The sequence below is a fragment of the Meles meles genome, chromosome 3 (assembly GCF_922984935.1).
Source record: "Meles meles chromosome 3, mMelMel3.1 paternal haplotype, whole genome shotgun sequence".
NCBI classification, from domain to species: domain Eukaryota; kingdom Metazoa; phylum Chordata; class Mammalia; order Carnivora; family Mustelidae; genus Meles; species Meles meles.
This window is the reverse complement of record NC_060068.1, coordinates 61,083,205-61,103,748: the sequence shown is the minus strand read 5'-3', so window position 1 is coordinate 61,103,748 and position 20,544 is coordinate 61,083,205. Positions and strand designations below refer to the sequence as shown.

The window sequence follows — 20,544 nt, the reverse complement described above, 5'->3', positions numbered from 1 at the left end:
CCAGACACCTTCATTCATTTACGTTATCTGCCTGGCCCTTATGGCCCTTTCTCACATTTTACTCTAGACAGAATGTAATTGCTCTTCATGGATTTCAAAATATCTTCATAACCATATTCTAATTTATCTTTACAACAATAATAAAAAGTGTCCTTGAAGGTACACATAGAAGTTTTTCTAGATTCTTTCCAGAGGAGGCAAGCCTTCCAGGGTCCCAATTTTAGAGACTTAATTCCCTAATCAAATACTTAATTTCAACTCCAACCTCAGCCTCCTATTCAGAGACCATGTATATTTCCATCTTTTTTACATTTTCCCTGTACTGCCATGTTTGCTCAGAGCTTACTGCTCCTTACTGCTGACTTCAAGGTCCCTTTTGTTCCTGGCACATGAAAGTTTTCTCTGAAGTTCAGCACTGCACTTACTTTTTGCCCATTTTCCCAATTTTATTCAGGATTTTCATGTGTTTGTGGGTAGGATATACTTTACTTTAGGAGAGTCTGTTAGCTCAGCCTCACATATGACAGAATAACAACACCACCTCCTTGTTCTGCGCTTTACTCTCCACTCAAATCAATCCTTTAAAGAAAATACCAAGGCCTATAATGGGTAGATGAGAAGAACATATTCTCAAGTGAATAAACAAAGATTCTTCTATATTACAAGAAAAAAAAGTTCAAGTATTTTTTTGCTTTTTTTTAATCACAGAAATTGGAAATTATGTCTGCAATGGCACATAAAGGAATAAAGAATAAAATGTGAATGATCTTCTAAGAAAATGGTAACAATGAGCAGCTGCTTTCCTTATCATCAGATAAGCAAAAGAAGAAACTGGCCCTGATAAAGGAACAGGAATAGACTGAAAAAGCCAAGAAAGTGGTATAGGACTTGGGGGGGGGGGGGGTGGATAAAGAAAGAGTTATTGGATGGGTGCAGAAGTACCAAGGAGCAATAAAAAGAACCTCTCAAAACAATAGCAGGGAAGGAAGGAAAAAAAAAAAAAAAAAAGGCTGTGTATTCAAACATATATGTCAGACTGCCTGTATCAAAGGCTTACCTCAATGATTTCTCATTTTAATTCCATTAAATAATGTATTCTTTTATTTCCTTCTTTTGTCCCTAGGTAAAGATTTTCTTCCTAGTATATGCCATTTCCCTACTTTATCATTTTCAAAGTTTTTTAAACTGGTCGTAGTATTTAGATGGAGTAGACTCTGAGGAGGTAGGGCAGGAAAGCTATAGGATACACTGAAAAAAGGTAAACTGATTTTCCAAAGAAGTATTAATAGAAAGTTGTATACCTGACACACACAGTAATACATAAACAAAGAAATGTATTAACTATTTTAAGGAATAAATATATTGCACTAAATTCTTACTTCATGCCTTGTTCCCTCCCCTAATTACTGTTTAAGAGTCAAACCCATTCAAAAGGACTTCTTTGGGGGAATTCTGAAAGAATTTTTGAAAGACACTTACAGGGAAAATTCAGAGCTAACCTGATGAGTGCTCTGAAGTTCAACTTTTTTCTTCCTAACTTTCTAGCTCCTTCTTCTCATTGTAATTATATTTATATATGTACACCCATTAGACAAGCCTCAAGTTTCTGTCACATGGGAATAGTAAACATACTTAAGGATTACTGTGAAGATTAAAAGAGATGTAAAGCATACAGTCTGACATATTGTAGGAACTCAACACTGACAACTACTAGGGGGGAAAAAAGTTCTTTTTCCTGAGTTCAAGATCACAATTATTACTCCAAGGGCTACTTTAGCTGTTCTTCAGAATGTCGTACTGTCAATGTAAGATACATAAAATGCCTGTGAGTTAAACCTACAGATATACTAAAATTTTCAATACAAATTGCTTAATAAAAAAAGGAAACACATCATAATTACTACTTGGTGCTATGTGCCAGATCCTGGGTTCTAATTTAATCCTTTCATTTTCATATAATAAACAACTGAGGCTCAGAGAAGAGTAAATGACAAAACTAAATACCAATACTATGATAACAAAAGTGTACAAATGATGAATACATATAAAGAAATGAAAGAAAATTAAGAAAAATGAAAGCCACTGATTTCTTAGCATGACAGGAGTGATTTATTTTGAAATAACATTTCTTTCTATTTGTGCCATATGTTTATATTGTCTACTTGCTCCCCCTCACTCACCCAGTATCCATTTTGTCTAACCTTTAGTAGTACATAATTGTCCTGCAGTTTTCACTGGTATATGCCCAGCTTTCACCTAGATGTGGCCATGTAAACAGGTTCCACCCAACTAAAGGGATATGGCTACAAGTGATATGGGATTTTTACATCACAGCCTTAACAAAGTGACTTGCCTTAAATCCTACTGCTCCCTCCCCATTTTCTTCCTGCTGGCTGAAAATGGCAGTTCATAGAGCAAGAGAAGCCATGTATTAAGATTAGAAATAGCAAAGCTGTCCCACGAACCACAGTACCTTAAAAACCTCAAGAGGTAAAGCTCATTTATCTGAGAATGAAAAAGAAGTAACTATTTTGAGCCCCTGTGTTTTGAGGATCAGTTCTTACTGAAAGAAAATAGTGTAAATTTATGGCATAAAGAACACCTTAACTGGTTCTCTGATACACTATAATAATGTTAATGTAATAAACATTTTTTGAAAGAAGAAGTTCTGTACACAGATAATGTGAACTCATTGGTTCATCTCTTCGACAAACAAATACTGAGTAAGAATTTCTAGTAGAGACAAAAATACCATGGGAAAAAGTAAAACTTGTGAAAATTAAGATATAAAGATGGACTGATTCCTCATTAAAGTACTAGAGATGAGGGAAACGGAATCAGGGGCAAGGCTTGTGGAAGGAGTGATTTAGAGCTCAGTATTGGTAGTATTCCCCCTGCTTTTCACTCTAGAGAATGATTCCTCTCTGAAGCAAGAAAGAAAACTTTTGGCTTTAACATTACTCAAAATTATCGTATTCTTTATGTAATCTTCTCCAGTTTCTCCAGGCACATCACTGTTCCAACCCACATATTCACAATATTTTGCTCATATGTTTTTAGTAACGCCTTCACAATATTATAATTATTTGTATATATGTATCTCTTTTTTAAAAAAGGATTTTATTTATTTATTTGACAGAGAAAAAGAGAGCACAAGGAGCAGGGAGCCAGCCAAGCAGGGCTCAATCCCAAGATGCGGGGATCATGACCTAAGCCACAGGCAGACGCTTAACCAAGTGAGCCATCCATGTGCCTCATGTATCTTTCTTCTAACTATATCCTGAAATTCATTAAGTCAGGGACTTCATTTTAGTTGTTTTTATAGACCATTATTCACTTCAACAGGACTAGAGAAAAAAATATGGAAATTTGTATGTATTGAGAAAATACTTAAAACTAAAAAAAAAAAGTGTTAGTGTCCAAAGGCAATGGCTTTCAATCTTCTTGGACTATGACTTACATAATACATTTCATATCATGATACAGTATACACATGCACGTGCATGCACACATAGGCATAAAAGTTTGATGAACTAGTACTCTAAATAAGGTACACTATATTTTCTATTCTAATTTGCACTATTCTCTTTCAGTAAGAATGGATCCTAATCCTTTAATATACTACGACCTACTATTTAAAATGTATTATCCTAGAGTAGTCATTTAAAAAATGAAGAGTTCAGCTAGATGGTAACTGAGACCATACCACCTTTATTTTAAAATCTGTATCCACCTTATTTTATTATAAGCCATCAAATAAATACCAAAGGCTTGAGAAAACCTGGAATATATCTATCTATTGTATGGTTCTGAAAACCAACTAATGCTGCTGCTATGGCTAAGGAACCCAACGGTTCCTTTTAGCATTCTACATTACCAATCCAACTCAAAATGCTACTATAAACTCAAAGTACAGTATGCTTCTATCACCTTAAAGCCTCCAACTGAATAAATGAGAATAAAACTGCTAGAATTGGATGCTAGAAAGGGTCACATTTAGCATGACTAATTTAAAAAATGACTGGGTTTAGTCATGTTGTATATGAGTTAGACAGCAAACTCAAAATTTCTCTACTAAACATTCAGAGAATCAGATGAGAAATAAAGGCTACTATATATACATTTGCAAATCACTAAATGTTAGTTTCATAAAATAAAATTTATTATAATATTAATAACAATACAAATCTAATTCTGTAATTTTGTTGTTGTTTTTGTTTTTTTTTTTATGGGGAGGAGAGAAAAGGAGAGAAGGAGAGAGAGAGAGAAATGGGGGGAGGGGCAGAAGAAGAGAGAGAATCCTAAGCAGGTTCTGGGCCCAGAGAGGAGCCGGACACTGGGCTCCATGTCACAACCCTGAGATCATGACCTTGAGCTGACATCGAGAGTCAGACGTTTAAAAAGTCTGAGCCACCCAGGTGTTCCTCAATTCTATAATTTGTAATTATAACAAGTAGATGAAACTTAAATGTAACATTTGTTTTCCCCATTAGTATTACCTATCATGCAGAAGTCTAACGTACGTAGAAATCGTAGAAATTATAGAAACTGTATTTCAAGGACACTTGAGTAGCTCAGTCAGTTAAGCGTCTGCCTTCAACCCAGGTCATGATCCCAGGATCCTGGGATGGAGTCCATATCTGGCTCCTTGCTCAGCAGGGAGCCTGCTTCTCCCTCTGTCTGCTCTGCCTGCCGCTCCCCACCTTGTGCTCACTTGCTCTCTCATAGGTAAATAAATTAAAACCTTAAAAAAATTGTATTTCAAAATAATCTTCAAAATAATTGAGCAGGTGGGAGGATTTTGAGATTAATCTAGATTGGCCATGAGATAAAATGTGAAGCTATATGATGTATACACGAGAGCTCATTTTACTACTGTCACTATTTACGCATATGCTTAAAATTACCATCCACAACTTTTAAGTCAACACTAATAACAAAATAAATGTCTTCATTTAAAAGTTCATTTTTAGGGCACCTGGGTGGCTCAGTGGGTTAAGCCTCTGCCTTCGACTCAGGTCATGATCTCAGGGTCCTGGGATCAAGTCCTGCACTGGGCTCTCTGCTGGGCAGGGAGCCTGCTTCCTCCTCTCTCTCTCTCTCTCTGCCTGCCTCTCTGCCTATTTGTGATCTCTCTTGGTCAAATACATAAGTAAAATCTTTAAAAAAAAAAAAAATTAAAAAAAATAAAAGTTCATTTTTAAAGAGATCATCCATTTGAGTAATTCGTTTTAAAAAAGATTTTTGGAATTATGATATGCTTTTTATTATGTCAATGAATACTATAGCAAAACAACTAAGTTCTCAGGACTATATGCATTACTTTCTAACAAAGTTATTTGTAATTTGGTATTTCATCAGTCTGCAGATACACAGGAGTGTGCTGCACATAACAACTACCTCCATTTACTGTAAGCTGTTCAATTAAGAAAAAAAGTGAAATCACCAATGTAGTATAATATGACTGAGATAAGCTATTGAACACTAGTTCAATCCTTTGGTATAAAATATAGGGTAAAACTGGAATAAAGAGATTATTTACATTTTTCATACTCATATACAACTGTAATTCTTTTCTTATAAAATTTCCTTTCAGATCAAACTTCCTCCTTTTATTAATTCAAGATTTACTCAATTAGAAACGGGAATACTGTAGTAGCTGCATCAAATGGCAATAATCATACTATAATCTACTTCAAGCACAAAAAGAATAGTCTCCTTTCAGGATATTCAGACTAACTCTACTCTTGTCCAATGGCCCCATTCCTTCACATAATAGCTCTTCAGCACAGTATTTACTGCCATCTAACATCATTTTCCTGAGTATAAAAATTACTCTGCTTTTTCCCTAAGCCTGTCAAAATGCCTCACCATCATAAAAGCCACATTATCAGAACTTTAAACATGCAGAAAATCTAAGATCACCACAGTTTAACACATCTTTTTAAAAAAACCAAACTTCATTCTAACACTGGGCTTGATAGAGAAACTAACCACTTGTGGGCACATGGTGGCTCAGTTGGTTAAGCAACCGCCTTCGGCTCAAGTCATGACCCAGGAGTTTCAGGATCAAGTCCCCACATCGGGTGTCCTGCTCACTGGCGAGTCTGCTTCTCCCACTGACCTCTACCCTCTCACGCTCTCTCTCTCATGGTCTCTCAAATAAATAAAATCCTTAAAAAATAATAAACTAACCATTTGCCTTATGATCAAACTTCTCTGACTCCCACCTTTGAACTGCTGCACACTATTACCTCTTTGTATTAACTATAACCACTTGATATTGCAAATATTTAAATCTGGTTTCTTTCTTCACTGTAAACTTCACAGGAGAATCTCCAATTTTAACATCTCATGCAATCTACCACAAAGCTGATGCTTAATCATCTAATTTAAGCATACGAAGACAGAGAACTGTACTTCTGAAAGCAGCAATGAGAGATGTGAAATAACTAACATGAATGGTTTTCATTAGAAAAGAGCTTCTCACTATTTTTGTGCCTTATGTCTCATCTCTGAGAGATAGGTACTGTAGACACTGGATGCCAGAAGCCAGTACTGTTTAGCCAGAACTTACCATCTTTGTACTTTATTCTCAATGACAACTTAGATCTCAATCTATCCACACCAAAGAACTCTGAAATGCATTTTAACGTTTAAAGTTACTTTTGACTAAGCAGTCACCTCATATCACAGTGACAGATAAGATACCTTTAACTATAAACAGCAATTTTTTCAGTCTTCATATGTAAGAACTTGATTCTGGTACAATAAATTTCTGGAGTACCTCTTTAAAACCAGTGGTTCTGACAACCCGTTTACATGGGTATTATTCTCTCAACACATGTTACATTTGTTCAGCTATCCTTCTCTTTTTCTCCTTCCTTAGCTTGGGACTAAACCATTCAATAACTGCAGCATAACAATGAATAAACATCAGACTGGAGAACTGCAAAGCCAGCATGTCCAACACATTATTAGGGAACTTACAATTCTTTACTGGGGGACTATGACTCTGTAAAAACATTCCTCTCCATCCCACTTCTGAATATATACTATTTGTTCTTGCTTCTTTCCACACTACATCATTTCTTACCATTAAGATTACAAAAATTAAAGAGTTCCATGAAAACTTCCCATATAGCCCATTACATTACTCTAGTACTTTGCTCAATTCCATTTTCTTTCACCTCATTTGTTTACCTATATGGTTCCAAGAATCTGAACATACTTACCTAATTGTGTGTTAAAACCTAGCTACCGCATTATCACCTCTAAATCATAACAATCTTTCTTCATTAAGATGGCATGATACTGAAGGATCCCAGGTGAATAGCTTTTCCTATTCATATAGCATATGAATTAAATATGCATATACATCTCCTCGGAATCTTGTTAAAATTAAAATTCTGATTCAGCAGATCTGGGTCAAAGAGTGAAGAAACCATTCTGCCCAGTAATGGAGTAGAGGATAAATGATTCTGTGCATTTGTCAAAAACACATGAAACTGCACATCAGAGAATAAATGTAATATATACAACTTTAAAAGATCAACCCATGTGACCGAAGAACACAGAATGGAATGCAAACTGTACCAAATGAATCTAATTTTATTACAAATTTATGACAACCACACTGAAGAGGGTGGGAGGAAGAAACTAACATTAGTAACTTTAGAAAACAGTGTTTTGACTAGAAACTGTAAGGCTAAATATAATATAAACTGTATACTGTACATAAATACTGTATTATAGTTGATAAATTTATTTCTTCTGGGACTGTGGCCTAAAAATTCTAAAATTGCTTTACCTGCATCTGACCTTGAAGTGCATGATGGGATGGTGGATGATAAGAGTCAAGTTTCTCCCTGAAGGAGATTGCAGTTATAAGGGAGCAAGAAAGGAAGGTTAGGATGAATCCTGTAGTACAGAATTAGACATCAATACAAACTCATGTCCACCTTAATATGCATACTGATAGATACCAACACTAGAGATATGTAGATATACATGGTTTAGTATATATACATATACTATCTAGCTTGCCTGCTTTTTCCACTGAGAGGAAGCAGTGATACCTGGGTAGCAACAAGAATACCCAGCACCGGGGCACCTGAGTGGCTCAGTGGGTTAAAGCCTCTGCCTTCAGCTCAGGTCATGATCCCAGGGTCCTGGGATCGAGCCCCACATTGGGCTCTCTGCTCCGCGGGGAGCCTGCTTCCTCCTCTCTCTCTGCCTGTCTCTCTGCCTAGTTGTGATTTCTCTCTGTCAAATAAATAAAATATTAAAAAAAAAAAAAAAAAAAGAAAGAATACCCAGCACCCAAGCCTTGGTTTCTAATACCCTTTTCTCCAATAAGAGGATCCAGGGCTCTGGGGCACCTGGGTGGCTCAGTGGGTTAAAGCCTCTGCCTTCGGCTCAGGTCATAGTCCCAGGGTCCTGGGATCGAGCCCCGCATCAGGTTCTCTGCTCCGCAGAGAGCCTGCTTCTGCCTCTCTCTCTGCCTGCCTCTCTGCCTACTTGTAATCTCTGTCAAATAAAAACAAACAAAAAACATAACTTAAAAAAAAAAAAAAAGGGATCCAGGGCTCTCTGGAGAAACGGCTGATTCTAGGGCAAAAAGATAGAGGAGTATGTAAAAAGGATACAGATGCAAACTTGAAAGATAGCACCCAATGGGCAAGGCTAGAACAATTTCAGCAACAAAATAAACCACTTACTGGATTATAACCCAAAGCATAAAATTCACATATGTAAGTCCAGGCTTCTATAAATGAATGAATAAACAGAGGAGAAAAGACTCCTTTACAGAAGAATTCCACATAATGTATATAGATATTCTGTGCCAGCAGGAGATAGAACTTAATTCCAACCTTTCCTCCAACCATTTGAGAGAGGGCTAGACATAGTCACTTGCTTCCAAAGCATACAGTGTGAGAAGAAAAAAAGCAGCAACTTAAAATGGAGAAACCCAGCAAATATTATGTTGGCTATGTGATAAGGGTTAATATCATGTGGATACTACCCTTCCCATGTAAGTGACTAGAAGAGCACTTCATCTCTGTGATATTCTTTCCAAAAACTGATAACCCCAGTTTATCCTAATAAAAACATCAGATAAATCCCAACTGGGGGATATTCCATAGGATACCTGGCCAGCACTTTAAAACTTGAGGAAATCAAGAAAAGACCGAAACTCTCACAGAGCAGAGGATATTGCGGAGAGTTGACAGCTAAATGCAACATGGTAGCCTGGATTGAATCCTGGAACAGAAGTGGCATTAATGGAAAAACCAATGAAATCCAAGTAAAGTGTGGAATTTAGTTAGTAGTTTTTTTAAAAAGATTTTTAAAAATGGCTATAAATCTGGTTTCCCCTTCTGGAGAGCAGGAATCATAATACTGCATACATCACAGGAGTTGTATGAGGATGAACTATGATAAATTCATGTAATAATCTGTACACTACATGTACCATGCCTGGTTCAGTCAGAGTAAGAATTCAAAAATCACTGCATGCCACATTATCGATTCAAAAGAAAAGAAATATACTCAACCTCTTGCTGGCATGGGCCATGATATCATCCTTAGGGGGTTCCCATGGAAAAAAATAACAACATCAGTAACAAAAGTAAGTGGCTAGGTGATGAATGACTCCAAACAGTTCCCTCTGTGTGTGTGTGTGTGTGTGTGTGTGTAGCCATACACACACATACACACACACACAGGAATTTAACATGAACAAAAAATCACTTGGAAATCTTGCTAAAATGAAGATTGTGATTCGGGGAGACGGGTTGGGGCCCAAGGCTGTACATTTCCAACAAATTCACAGTTGATGCCAATGTTATTGGTCCAAGGACCATAACTGGAACTTTACCTTTTCTATTTATGTATTTTTTTAATTTTCTGTAAAAAAGATAGTTTTTCTATTTATTCTTTACCTCTTCCCTACAAAGAAATAATCTTATTTTTAAAAACAGAAGCATACCAAATGTAACCCATCACCATGATCTTAAATAAGCAACTACCTTAGTAGTGTAAAAAAGGGACAATTACACATTAACATTTGCCTCCACATTATCTCATGCCTATGCAGATAAAAGGAATATCATAATCATGATAAATCTTGATAAAAGGAATATCAAATCATACACAATTCTCTTACCCTTACCAGTTGAAAGTCTCAAAACTTTACAGTAACCTAGATTAACAACAATCCTAGAAAATACTATGAAAATTCTAATTCAGTAAACTGTATTTGGAGAGAGAGTAACCTATTACTAAAGTTTCTGCTTAACAGTTTATTCGATTTTCAAAATGTTAAGAAATGGTACTTAATGTCAGATCATCTAGGATCATGTATAGGATACTTGAGGAAAGAAAAAAACTAATAGGAAAAAATGAAAAAATTACATAGAGCTGAAAAACAGGGATTAATAGAAAATGGTGTAAAAGAGCCATACTTCCCTGCAAATAATGACATCATGGGAAAATGTAAAAAACCAATTTCCTTAACTGAATGATTTCTAGCCATTCTGGTTTTGTGATTCCATGTTTTCCTGCTTTTCTTAAAATATTTCTTAGCACAAACATTGGAAATTTAAGAATGAACTGACTTTTTTAAAACTCTGAGATAACTGCAAAGTAAGCTCAGAAAATAACCATTTAACTGGTATAGCCTTTAAAAATCATTCAAGTTTACTTAGTGAATAAAAACTGATTTTGATGACAACAAATCTTTCTGGTATGAATGTACATAAATGCAACACATCAAAAATGGTGTACCATGGTAGTTTTCAACAAGACACTAACAAATAAATACATAGTAAAGAAACATGGCCTGTGTTCAAATTAACTTTGACTTGGTGTTCTTAAATTTAACAGGTCCTTTTTTTTTAAAAAGATTTTATTTATTTATGACAGAGAGAGAGATCACAAGTAGGCAGATAGGCTGGCAGAGAGAGGGGGAGAAGCAGGCTCCCTGCTGAGCAGAGAGTCTGATGTGGATGCAGAGCTCCATCCCAGGACCCGGAGATCATGACCTGAGCAGAAGGCAGAGGCTTAACCCACTGAGGCCACCCAGGTGCCCCTTAACAGGTCCTTTAAACTCGGGGGCTTCTCAAAGCCTTTTAAAGAAGCTGAATTTCTATAAAAGGAGATTTTCATTTAGAACATTTCCACTGATCATATTTCCTACTCATTGCTTACAAGAAACACTTTAAAAGTTCAGATACAAAGATTTTTGAACTATAAAACATTAACAAAATCATTTTCTATAAGCCAAGGAAATTTGTGTGACAGAGTTCTTCAAAATAAATATAAAATTTACACACATATATATTTAAAACATACATAAATAGTAAATCAAGCATTGTTAATGCTATGAAAAGCTATAATGAAACAAAAGAATTCAAAGAATCTGGTTAATAAAGCTCAACTGCCAGCCACAGATTCACCATAACAATGGTTAAGACCATTGTAGCACATCACTAACAGTCTCCCTCACTCTGTAAAAATTTTTCAAGAGCATCATATGTAGATGCTAATTAAAGTGATTCAAATAAATTATCAAATTTACTTGTACATTTTAGATTATTAAAAATTAATCTGCAGACAAAGAGAGAAACTGTTCTGAGTAGCAAAATGTGACTATATATTTACATATAAATTTTAGATTATTAAAAATTAATCTGCAGGCAAGGAGAGAAATTGTTCTGAGTAGCAAAATGTGACTATGTATTTCTGGTCTTCATCCACAAATTTATTCCAGGATTAAATCATTCAAGAGAACTTTAAAATAAAAGAAGTCTAATCAGGATTTGGAAAACTTGATTTTTTTGTTTGTTTGTTTTTTCTCAAATCTACATAGCCAAGAATCAGTACTTTGAAATCTTCCAAAATCATCTTTAGAAAGCTTAACTTCAGTTATATAATAAACTTTGCACTGAGTTTAAACTGATGTGCAGGTGCATCCTGACCCACATTTCTTTGTAAATAAGTTTCAAAATTGTCAGTTATAGCATAGCTAAAGAGACATTTTCCTGTGTATTCTTCCTCCTTTCAGACAGCTTTCCACATGGAAACAATCAAAAACCATTTTTTAGTAGAAAGCTAATTATGACAACTAAAAATGTCAAATGACTTCTTGCTTAATTTTACTTCATTTCATAATGGAATTTCCACAAAGGAAGAAAGAAAATCTAAAGCAAAAATCCATTTAAAAATTCTACCCAATAAAAATCAAGTTTTACTTTGAAAACTACAATATGTATCAATTTTAAAAGCAGAGCATATTTCTCCTCTCTTCACTCTATAATAATATTCATAGTTACTAGAAGTGTTTGTTTTTTGAGGGCAGGAGGTGGCTGGGGAGAATGGTGGTTGAGGGTTGTTAACAATGACAGTGGAGCAAAGAAAAAGGACGGCATAACAGCGGTAAGGAAGAAAATGAAAGCAGATGAGAAGCAGGTCTCCCTCCTGATAAACACCAAGGCAGTTGCAAGAACAAGATAACTTGACAACCACACTTCTGAGAAGCATGTAAAACCTGTATACTAGAAACAGTAACTCAGAATAATTAGGGAATATGATTTGCAGTTATTTTAAATAAGTATGCGTTGCAAAAGATTCCTTTAAGTAAATTGGATTTCACAGGGTTTAACTTTTTTCACTTATACTACCAAATCTATCTTACTACTCCCCTTTAGATATGGCAGCAAAATACATAAAACATTATTAGAACAAGTAAGGGTTCAGAATGTAACAGCACATGCCCTCTCTGAATACTCAACTAGAGGATTTATTTTCAAGAGTCTTATTTCCTAGTTTGTGAGTTGTTTAGTTCCTGTGTTTCCTCTAGAAATTTCTACCTATTAACCATTTCATTGTTCACTAACAAATAAAAGAATGTGTACAATCACTTACTATAGTCAATTTACCTGTAGAGATCTGAATCAAACATGAGATTCAAAACTCTTCCAATTTAGCCTCTGAACACTGTTGATTCTTCAACTCTTGTTGTCTAAAACCTTATGATACTTTGTAAATTAAGTAGTCAGATGAAACTTCAAAATCATGTAGTTCAATTCTTTTTTAAAGTTGAGATCATTCAGAGAACTAATTAATGCAATGTCAGCTCAGGTTTTGTAATGTTTAGACCAATACCTGTTCAACTAAACAATGCTGCTTTCCATAATTGCTCCTTTCTCTCTATGATGTTCTTGTTACACAAACAGTCTGCCTGTGAAAGCTGATAAACTAAAGTACACTTAGCATGACCAGAAAATACCAAATTTCAAGTCAAATACGAATAACACTGCTTTCTTTTCTATCCAATATTATTTCTGCAACCCTCCCAACTACCAAAACTTTCCTGTTTCTTGTCCATCACATTTCTCTACCACCATAATTAAAGTTCCAGTTGTGTAGTGTTCTATGGTACCTAAAACATGATGCTAATCATAGTAAGCAAATACTGAGTGCTCATTATATCAGAACTATTTTAAGCCCCTTCCACATAACACTTCACTATTCTGAACTTTAAGATAAATAATACTATAATTCATATTCTATAAGTGAAAAAGACAAAACCTCAGAGGTAAAGTAATTTGCCCCAATTTATACAGCTAGTAAAAAGTAGAACTGGGAAAAAGTGATCAGGGGTCTGACTCTGATGTTCACACCTGATCTCTACTGATAAGTGTATATAACTACATGGACTCCATCAATGTGCAGGTAACTCAAAATTTGGAGGCTACAGAAGAATTTAAAGAGTCTTTGTATTTGAAGAGGTTTCTTACACATTAAAATAGCTTAATATGGCTTATTCCCATTAACTATATCTCTTTGCAAAGACATGGTTCAAGTAACTCATTCATACATAATTAAAACTGAAATTTAAAAAGGAACTCAGAGGGAAAAAAGGGCTGCAGCAATATTCTAACAAATGTCCCAATCAGCACTGGCCAAAAGAACTTTTGCAGTGATAGAAATGTTTTCTAATTGTGCTACAGATCATGGTAGCCATTAATCACATGTGGCTTCCAGCATTTGAAATGCGTCCAGTATGACTGAGTAACTGCATTTTGAATATTCTGTAATTTTAAATAGTTCAAATTTAAATAGCCACATGTGGCTAGTAGCTACTACACTGTACAAGAAAGGTATAAATGACAAAACGCCAGAAAAAAGGTGAGTAAAGAACTTCTTATTGCCTTTATTTGGAGAGTGAACCAACAGTCAAAGCTATTTAAGGGTCTCTTTTTACTTGGGCTAGTTTCAATAACTGACCCAAACAATATAAACTTCCAAAGAGATTTAAGTCACCTAAACTTTCCATATTTAAATTCATCTTTGTATATCCCAATAGAAAAAATAAAACCTGTATTATCAACAAAACTTCATGTATCAGAAAATTTTTTTTGCTGTTTGGATAACTCAGAGGAAGAATCTAATCTGGAAACTCTGCCACCTACTAGAAAAACTAAAGAGTCATGCAAGTTTTACATTCTCTACATAATAAATACTTGTAATAAAGTGCTTACCTTGATTCTCCACTACTGTTTCTAACACTTTCTTCATCACTGTGTCCATTCATTGTAAATACCAAGAAGTTTTAAAGTAAAATATAAATCTTCCCAGTTTAAAAGATGAATACAAATATGACCTCCTTAAACATCAAAAATTCACAGATGAATTTTCTCCAACATTCATAGGCTTCCTGGGCCCTTTTTGATTCACCTAAAGAAAATATATTGAGAAAGTAAGAAAATTACCTATAGAGGAAAAGATGAGTAAGTCTATCTAGAACTTACACAAATCTACCCAGGACAATTAGAAATGGTAAGGGAGGAGTAGGGGCCTTTCACTCAAAATACTTAGGCTTCTATTAAATACCTTCCTGACTACTTACCAGAATTTAGTACCACTGTTTATTTTTGACAGAAGAAATTAAAATATATGTGGAGCGATAAAACTTCTAGAGTGACTGCAACTGTGTATCAATACACATACATAAACATTATAAACAGATAACTAAAACAAAGTGGTAGTATGTAACATATACATACCCCAAGAACAGAAAATGAAGTCTTATTAGATACTTGGTCGAACAAATGAAGGGGGAAAAAATTACCTTTAATCAAGCACTAATTCCTGTTACCCAGAACTTCATATACCTGAGTGGGGGAAAGTTTTCAAAATGCTCACATGAGAACAGAATATAAGTGTGTCATAGCATTTCAGGGGAAAACGTATAGGTCAAAACAAATGTGTTCCTTTCACAGGTAAACCAAGAATGGAGAGATAAAATTTAAATAGTAGTTAACCAGTCTGGACTTGCAGCGGTTCCATTTAAAAAAAAAAAAAAAAGGTAATAGAATATACACTAGGATTAATTAAGAAATGGGTTTGGGGTAGAAATCATGAGCCAAGACACAGCATTTCCACCTTTCCCGATTTCAGTCCAACACTGGAGAGTCACCTACAAGCCATCCACGAATAAACAAAGGAGATCTCTGGCAGGGGAGGGAGAGGAAGAAGCGGGGGAAGGAGACGTCAGATCCTTCCCCAGCCAGAAAGTACCGAGACAGGCGCCTGAGAGCAGAGCTGTCCGCCGACCTCAGCAAAGAGAATTTACTCCTACGATTATTTCCACTCCACAAAAAAGAGGGGGGGAAATACGCTGTTGCCAACCCCATTATAGTAAACTCCGCATCTTGATCGGGATTTCATTTCTCCAGAGACTACAGTCTGCAAGAAACGGTCATCCAAAAAGTAACTATTCCACGCAACATTTATTCTTAACGTTAAATACTAATCCCAACTAGTCAAAGAGCTTTATTATTAAACAATTATGTTCTAAAAATCTAGGTACTCTAACAAACTGCCTCTTACCCAAAGTCTCTCTTCAACGAGAAAGTTCACAACTCCTTTCGTTCTTTCCTTTTCACTCCTTTCGCCCCTCAAAATGGCTTTCTCCGTACAGTGAAACTTCCTTTTCCCCCTCATCTTCCTTCTCCGACTAAGTCCTCTTTCTGAGACCCTTCTCACAACCTTAAGTTCTGAAGCTCCAGGCGCAAGCAGCTCTCTCCTGCCTTTCCACGCGTCTTAACAATGACTCTTCCCGAAGACGCTAAACCTCTTTGAATCTTCCTTCTCTGCGCCCGTCTTTTAACAGTTGCTTCGCTCCTGCTAAGTTTTCAAAGCGGTACTCGAAAAGGAGGCTGGAAACCTTTCTCCTCCCTCATCCGTACTTTGCAGCTTCGCTCCAATCAGCCTCCCAACCAGATGCACACCACCCCCCTCCAACCCTGTCCCTCTTCGGGCCTTCATCCCGGTCCCGGGGTCTCTCTTCCCGCCTCAAACTTCCCGCAGACCCGCCCCGCGCCCTCCCGGGCTCGCCCGGGCCGCCGCCCCCTCCCCCTCCCCGCCGCTCCCCACGTGCTGGGAGTCCGGGTTGCGGCGGGACGAAAGCACCCGGCAAGTGCTCGCCGTTCTCCCCTCGCCGCTCTCCCCCTCGCGGCCCGGCCAGCCCCAAGCCAAGGAGGCCCAGGCTCGACTGCCCGGCTGCCCGACCGTCCGGCGCGAGGATGCGCTCTTTGGCGCCGGCCTGCGCTCGCCACTCACACGCCCCCTGTGCTCTGAGCCCGTCAGCCACAGCCGGCCCTCACAGAGCCGCCCCGGCCTTCGCCCGGCGCTCGGCCTCTGGGCCGCCGCCCGGGAACCGCGCCGCCCCCGCCCTCCGCCTGGCCGGCTCCGGTCCTCCCCGCCACATCCTGACCCGCCCGCCGCCCCCTTTCTTACCGGCGGGCGTGCAGGCTACGCGGGGCGGAGGGAGCCGACTCGATCGGCGGCCTCCCCCGCGCCCGGGCCCGCGGTCTCTGCCGCTAGTGAGTCCTCGGGCTGCGGGCGTCTCGGGGTAAGCAGGAGTCCGTGAGAAGGAGGGGGAAGGGGAAGGACGCGGAGGGGAAGGGGAAGCCCCGGGCCGCGGCACCAACGCGCGATCCCCTGCGGAGCGGATCCAACAATCAATTCATTATTGAAGCACCAACGGCGAAGACAGCAAAAGCGAGAAGTAACGAGCCGTCGTCGTCGCCGCGGCCACGCGCGCGCTCCCGCTCCCGCCGCTTATCGGCTCCCGGCAGCCGCCATGACGCCGAGAGAGCGAGCGCAACCGTCTCCGTCGTAGCCGCCTCCGCCGCCACCACCGAGGTCGCCGTCGCCTCCGCCTCCCGCGCGACGTAAGCTCCTCTGCTCACTCCCCTTCCCCACTGGGCGCGAGGCGGGCCGGCGGGCGAACGGGCGCGCGCACGCCGAACACCTCCGGCTGGCGCGCGGGCGGTGGGAGGGGCTACGTTGTGGAGTCGTGGGGTATAGAAGGAAAGCTATTGGTGCTGAGGCGGGCCAAGAGTGAGTGCGCGCACGCGCATGAGTGGGAGCGCGCACGCTGGCCGCGCGGAGGCCGCCGGACTCTGGCCACGACCGTGGGTTACTGATCCTTGCTCGGGCGCCCTCTCGTAGAGGCCGGGAATTGAATTCCGGGAAGTGGGAGCTGCAGGCTCGCTCCGTGCGGGTATGGACGCTACTGTCACTCGGAACGATTACGCAAGGACATCGCGGCTGAGAGACTGAGAAGCTACGGGGGAAGCCGGGGGGTGGGGAAACGCTAAAAACTACGTTGGCTGAGAGACTGAGAAGCTACGGGGGAAGCCGGGGGGTGGGGAAACGCTAAAAACTACGTTGGGACTGGGGTTCCGCGGAAGGGCCAAGTTGGATAAGCCAAGGGAGCAGGGTCTTGCGTGGAACCTGGTTGCCCAGGCCCCAAACCATAACTCCCTCCGACCAGTCTGAGCGCCTGTCCGAAGGGATGGGGAGGGGGCTGTGCGTCACACCAGGCAGCCTGGGAACCCAACTGTTGGGCAACTGTGGTCACCTCCGGCCGCCTCCTACGCTTAGGTGGCCTGTGACACGGGCTCCCTCCGGGGTCTGATACGCCGAACGGGCGGGGCTCTTAAGGAGATGGGGAAAAATAGAGACCGAGTTGTTGACCTCCTGTGACACTTCATTTGTGGGTAGCCTTTGCCTGGTTCAGTATAAAGCTTTTACGACTTTTCCAGGTCTCTTCCTGGAGGGCGGGGTGGAGGGTGCGGTGCGGACTCGCAACAGAAAAGCAACTCCGGGATGTTAGTAACTGTGTCAGTTTAACCTGCTGCAATTTAGTTGACGGTTTCTTTCATAACTGTACTGCGGGCCTCAGTTACAACCCTTTATAAGTGTGGAAGGAAACACCTTCCAAGCATGGTGGTGTCTACCTTCACTCTTCTTGAAAGCATTTTTAAAATCAAAATTCTTTTATACTTTTTTTTCCCAGTCCATTGATCAGTCTTGGCTCACTGGAGGTTAATGATAAAACTCTCTAATCCTATTCGCCAGTGATTGGATTTGGTGCAAAGGCCCAGCTTCCAAGCCAAATGAGTTTGAATGCGGTAGCTGCATTCCCAAAATAATTCTTTTCGTCTGTTGAAAATAGGCATGTTAGTCCGCCAACTGTTGAAACAGTTTTAAAGCCTTCGAAAAGATCTCAAAACATAATTCCAAATATGTGTTCATTGTATGGAAGGGTATTCACCCGTGGGAAGTAGGGAAAGGCAAACAAGTATACATGGTCTACTCGAAAACAAATGTTTATCATGAAGTGATAAAATGTAACACTACCATAATTTGTAAAATGATGTGTGCTCAGCCTCCCCCCTTTTCTTTTTTCCTAGTTATTAAAGAGCTGTAGTGCTGGGTTGTGAAGAATAAGATTATAACAAATATCCATTTCTGAAGTACCTAAAAGTAGGAACTAACTGCTAGTTTTTAATGTTATGCTTTGAAAATGTGGTAAAGGTGCTTTAACCATAGGGTCTTCCTGTGCCTCAGACTAATTTCTTTATTGGATTACTAGAGTGGTAAGTAAAAGGAAAAAGCCCCAGAAAAACAGTAACCATTGTAGATAAAGAATTTTGTAATAAGAAGAATGATTCTGATAATAAAGACTTGAATTGTATCTGTACTACATTGTATCATCTTACAAAAAAGAATTGTATGATTTATATATATATATATACATATATATATTTTCTGAAAGCACATCATAAACCTTTTTCAACTGCAATTTGGATGGGATATACTACACATAAAGTCTATAGACCCTTTTTTGGCAAAATAAGTCTTAATAAATTTGTAACAAAATATTGAACCTTGGAGGTTTATATTTCTGGTAATATCATAATATACTTTATGACTCCACAGAATTTTAGAATTACTGTTGAGAATGTGGGAAAATACAGGGTAAGTGGAAAATGGGAACAATCTTGCCAGTTAAATTTTTTTTTAAATATTTTATTTATTTGACAGAAATCACAACTAGGCAGAGAGGCAGGCAGAGAGAGAGGAGGAAGCAGGCTCCCTGTGGAGCAGAGAGCCCGATATGGGGCTCGATCCCAGGACCCTGGGATCATGACCCGAGCCTAAGGCAGAGGCTTTAACCCACTGAGCCACCCAGGCGCCCCACCAGTTAAATTTTTTTTAAGTTATTTGATGAATAAGGCAAGATATATAATATATATAATAAGGCAAATATTTTGACCATTTGTTACCTGCACAGTTAAATTTTTAGTTTAACTTTGTTTGGACAAACTCTGTCTTTCTCTCTGTCTGTTGGTACTAAAAATAGTAGTTGATAATCTCAGCACATAACTAGCAAAAATCCTTGAAAATTAATGTCAACCAGGAAGTCTTCATTATTTCCCATTTGAGAAATTTCATATTCTTTGGAAAGCATGTTATTTTTATAAAATTTAGGGCAGCACTTTGTGGGTTCTTGATTCTGATTTGCTCTGTTAGGACAAGTTACTGATGAGTACCCATAGGTGAAGATAGATTGAAAACCACTTATCTGGAATTGTGGGTTGTTCAACATAAACACAGTGATAACTCTGCTTTTCTCATGAACGTTTTGGATGCCCAGATAGGATTTTAATTTCATAATTATATTCTTATTGCCTAGAGGATTTGTGTATGAGAAGCTGCTAAAACAATCAGAACAGTATTAAAATAGCCTATAGGGGCACCTTGGTGGCTCAGGTCATGATCCCAGGGTCCTGGGATGGAGCCCCACATCAGGCTCTCTGCTCCACAGGGAGCCTGCTTCCCCCTCTCTCTCTGCCTGCCTCTCTGCCTACTTGTGATCTCTGTCAAATAAACAAATGAAATCTAAAAAAAAAAAAAAAAAAGCCTAGAAACTAAACCTATGTCCTCATACCCCAGATACTTTCTGAACAGAGGAGTGGGTTTCCAAATATACTTAAATTTACCAAATCCTTTATAAATAGGACCCATGAAATTCTCAATCACCTTATATGAAAATCTACATTTTCTATTTTTTTAATCATTAAAATTATATGATAAGATCTGTGGTTCCCAGTGTTGGACAGGGGGCAGGAGTCAGTAACGGAGGAAATTTTTTCCTAACTATACATGCTGGACACAACCATT

At 38.7% G+C, this 20,544-nt stretch overlaps 1 protein-coding gene across 4 annotated transcripts in view; it reads right to left on the bottom strand.

Annotated features, from left to right (window-relative positions):
* Positions 1-16,941, bottom strand: part of CHD1 (chromodomain helicase DNA binding protein 1) — a 74,288-nt gene extending 57,347 nt beyond the window's left edge. For 3 of the 4 annotated variants that reach the window (XR_006817696.1, XM_045999454.1, XM_045999456.1), the window contains exons 1-2: positions 16,807-16,941; positions 14,547-14,742 (exon numbers count right to left, since the gene is read on the bottom strand). Coding sequence is in view for 3 of the 4 variants with exons in the window: in XM_045999454.1 (XP_045855410.1) it covers positions 14,547-14,599 (53 nt within the window). In the remaining variant the exon portion in view is untranslated. Of the gene's footprint in view, positions 1-14,546; positions 14,743-15,897; positions 16,234-16,806 lie in introns of those variants that run through there. The other variant, XM_045999455.1, reaches the window with a different exon arrangement.
* Between the last annotated feature and the right edge of the window lie 3,603 nt (positions 16,942-20,544).